Raw genomic sequence first — 2,187 nt, forward strand, 5'->3', positions numbered from 1 at the left:
CACTTTGCACACAGACAATTAAAAAAACTTGATATATTCACAGGTAAATCTTTTTTTTTAAATTATTAGAAATACTTCACTGAAAAATATTTTTTTGTATGTGAAAGACATATAATGTTTACTGAAAGTCTGCCAAGTTTTGGAAGATATACATACTATATTAAAAGTTAATAGTATCAAAACTATAAAGACTTTATATGAGTACAAAGAGGTCATGCGGTCTGTCAAATCAAACAAGCCTGTGTTGAGAGAGTTAAATAAAAAAATGGACCATATATAGATATATATATAGATAGACTTGTAGAACTTACTTAATTTTTTCGTCAGAGGCAAAAAAGTGGCTGTCAATTACATGTTCTGTGAAACACAAGTATCTCAATATGCAATCATTTTTGTGATGTTTAAATATCTTTTTTAAAATATTTCTTCTTTATAAAATTATTAAAAATCTGTATGATATGTGTATTGCTATGCTATCTGACTTAAACTGTGAGTGCCATAGACACATAATTCTTGTATGAAAAACAAATTACAAGAAGGTGGAATCCCTATAATTCATGATGTTGAAAAGAAACCATTCAAACAATAATGCCAAAGAATAAGTCAGTTGTAGCAACTTCTTTAAGATCATTTGTGATGAAGGCCAAGTCCCTCTGCTAAATGGAAAGTTAAATGTTGTGCTCACAAACAACTGAATTTTATATCATGACCTCTTCTGGTTGCTAGTGTTTTTTCAATATGTGTATCTGTATTTTGAGTTTCCAGGTTTACATATATTCCTGAAGTAAATTAAAGTCAAACTTAAAATGCATTAGTATATTCTTAAATGATGAATTCAGACAGGTTATAATCCAACAATTTTAAAGGTTGTATCTTTATTTTTCTAGTAATGTGATTGATAAGAAAATAATACTAAATATTAAAAACCTTTTAATTAAAATCAAAATAACTATCATTTTTTATCATATTAGCAGAAATATAACAATAAACACAATGTAAAATGATGGTAAATTTACACTTTATTTAATATTTAAGTTGCCAGAGAGTTGGCAGTCAGTGTTGCCAGCCAGTTGCCTTCCCTCTAGTCAATAGTTCAAAATGAGTAACAGTGATTCAGTAACTTTACAATAACAGAGACAGGGCAAGCAAGATTAGTAGCAATAGGAATTGAACCCGAGAACTTCAAATGACTATACATTTCCCCCAGTTTAACGTATGTAGCTTTGTGTTTAACAACAAATATAATGGCAATATATTGATTATTTGGATAGCTTGAATAATCGAAAACAGTAAGTAACAGGAAACTAAATGTCAATTAGTTACTTACTTTTGTGACAATTGATTTCATCATACTTTTGATTGAAATTGATAATAATCAGAACAAGTAATTTTGATGAGTTAATTATTTTGGTGACAATCAATTAAATCATAATTTCAATTAATCAACTTTTGAAGTAATCAAAAACAGTATTCATCAGAAACACTATGTTGTGATTTAAAAAAAAATTACATCCCTTAAATTTTTATCCACATGCTAACAAATGACCTCAAATATGATCATGGTTACCCCCCTTCCCCCAAAACAGTAGAAATGTGTGGCTCTGTGAAACATTTTCATCTCTTTATGAAGTGTATTACATGTTAAAATGATTTATAAAAATTATTTATACTTACAATGCAACAAACTTCACCATTGCTTTACTGATAGTTTCAGATACTGATACAAGACACTGAACTGTAAAATGTTGTTGACGAAGAACAAAAAAACACTGTTTTCCTGTGAAAAATCAATGAAAAAAAAAGTTGTAATTGCCAGTCATCTGAAAGAACAAATACTAGTACTACTGTTACTAGTAGCACTACTTACTGTATACAAATGAAACATGACAAATGTTTTACCAATTTAAGAAATAATGGTCAAATATGGAATATTTTGGTCTATTTATGAAATTATTCACACAAAAAATCAATTCGTTCTTCAATATGAGGTATATACCATTAATGAATGTGCTTGTTAGCTAACCAGATATTCATTCTTTCTAGTACAATTACTTATAACTCAGTTAATATTTGCCTCTTTTGAACTTCATTTTGAACAACAATGTTACATTGTGTTAACTCCTTCAACCTGGGCTCGGTCCCTGGGACCAACCTCGTAACCATTTTGTGCTTGTTATAGTTTTCATG

General features: G+C 28.8%; 1 protein-coding gene across 1 annotated transcript in view; it reads right to left on the bottom strand.

Annotated features, from left to right (window-relative positions):
- The window catches only part of LOC106456960 (aspartate--tRNA ligase, cytoplasmic-like), a 71,810-nt gene that overhangs the window by 44,848 nt on the left and 24,775 nt on the right, over positions 1 to 2,187 (bottom strand). The window contains exon 4 of the mRNA XM_013916336.2: positions 1,675 to 1,777. Within this exon, the coding sequence (XP_013771790.1) occupies positions 1,675 to 1,777 (103 nt within the window). The remainder of the gene's footprint in view (positions 1 to 1,674; positions 1,778 to 2,187) is intronic.

This window comes from Limulus polyphemus, unplaced genomic scaffold, assembly GCF_000517525.1.
Source record: "Limulus polyphemus unplaced genomic scaffold, Limulus_polyphemus-2.1.2 Scaffold275, whole genome shotgun sequence".
Taxonomy (NCBI): domain Eukaryota; kingdom Metazoa; phylum Arthropoda; class Merostomata; order Xiphosura; family Limulidae; genus Limulus; species Limulus polyphemus.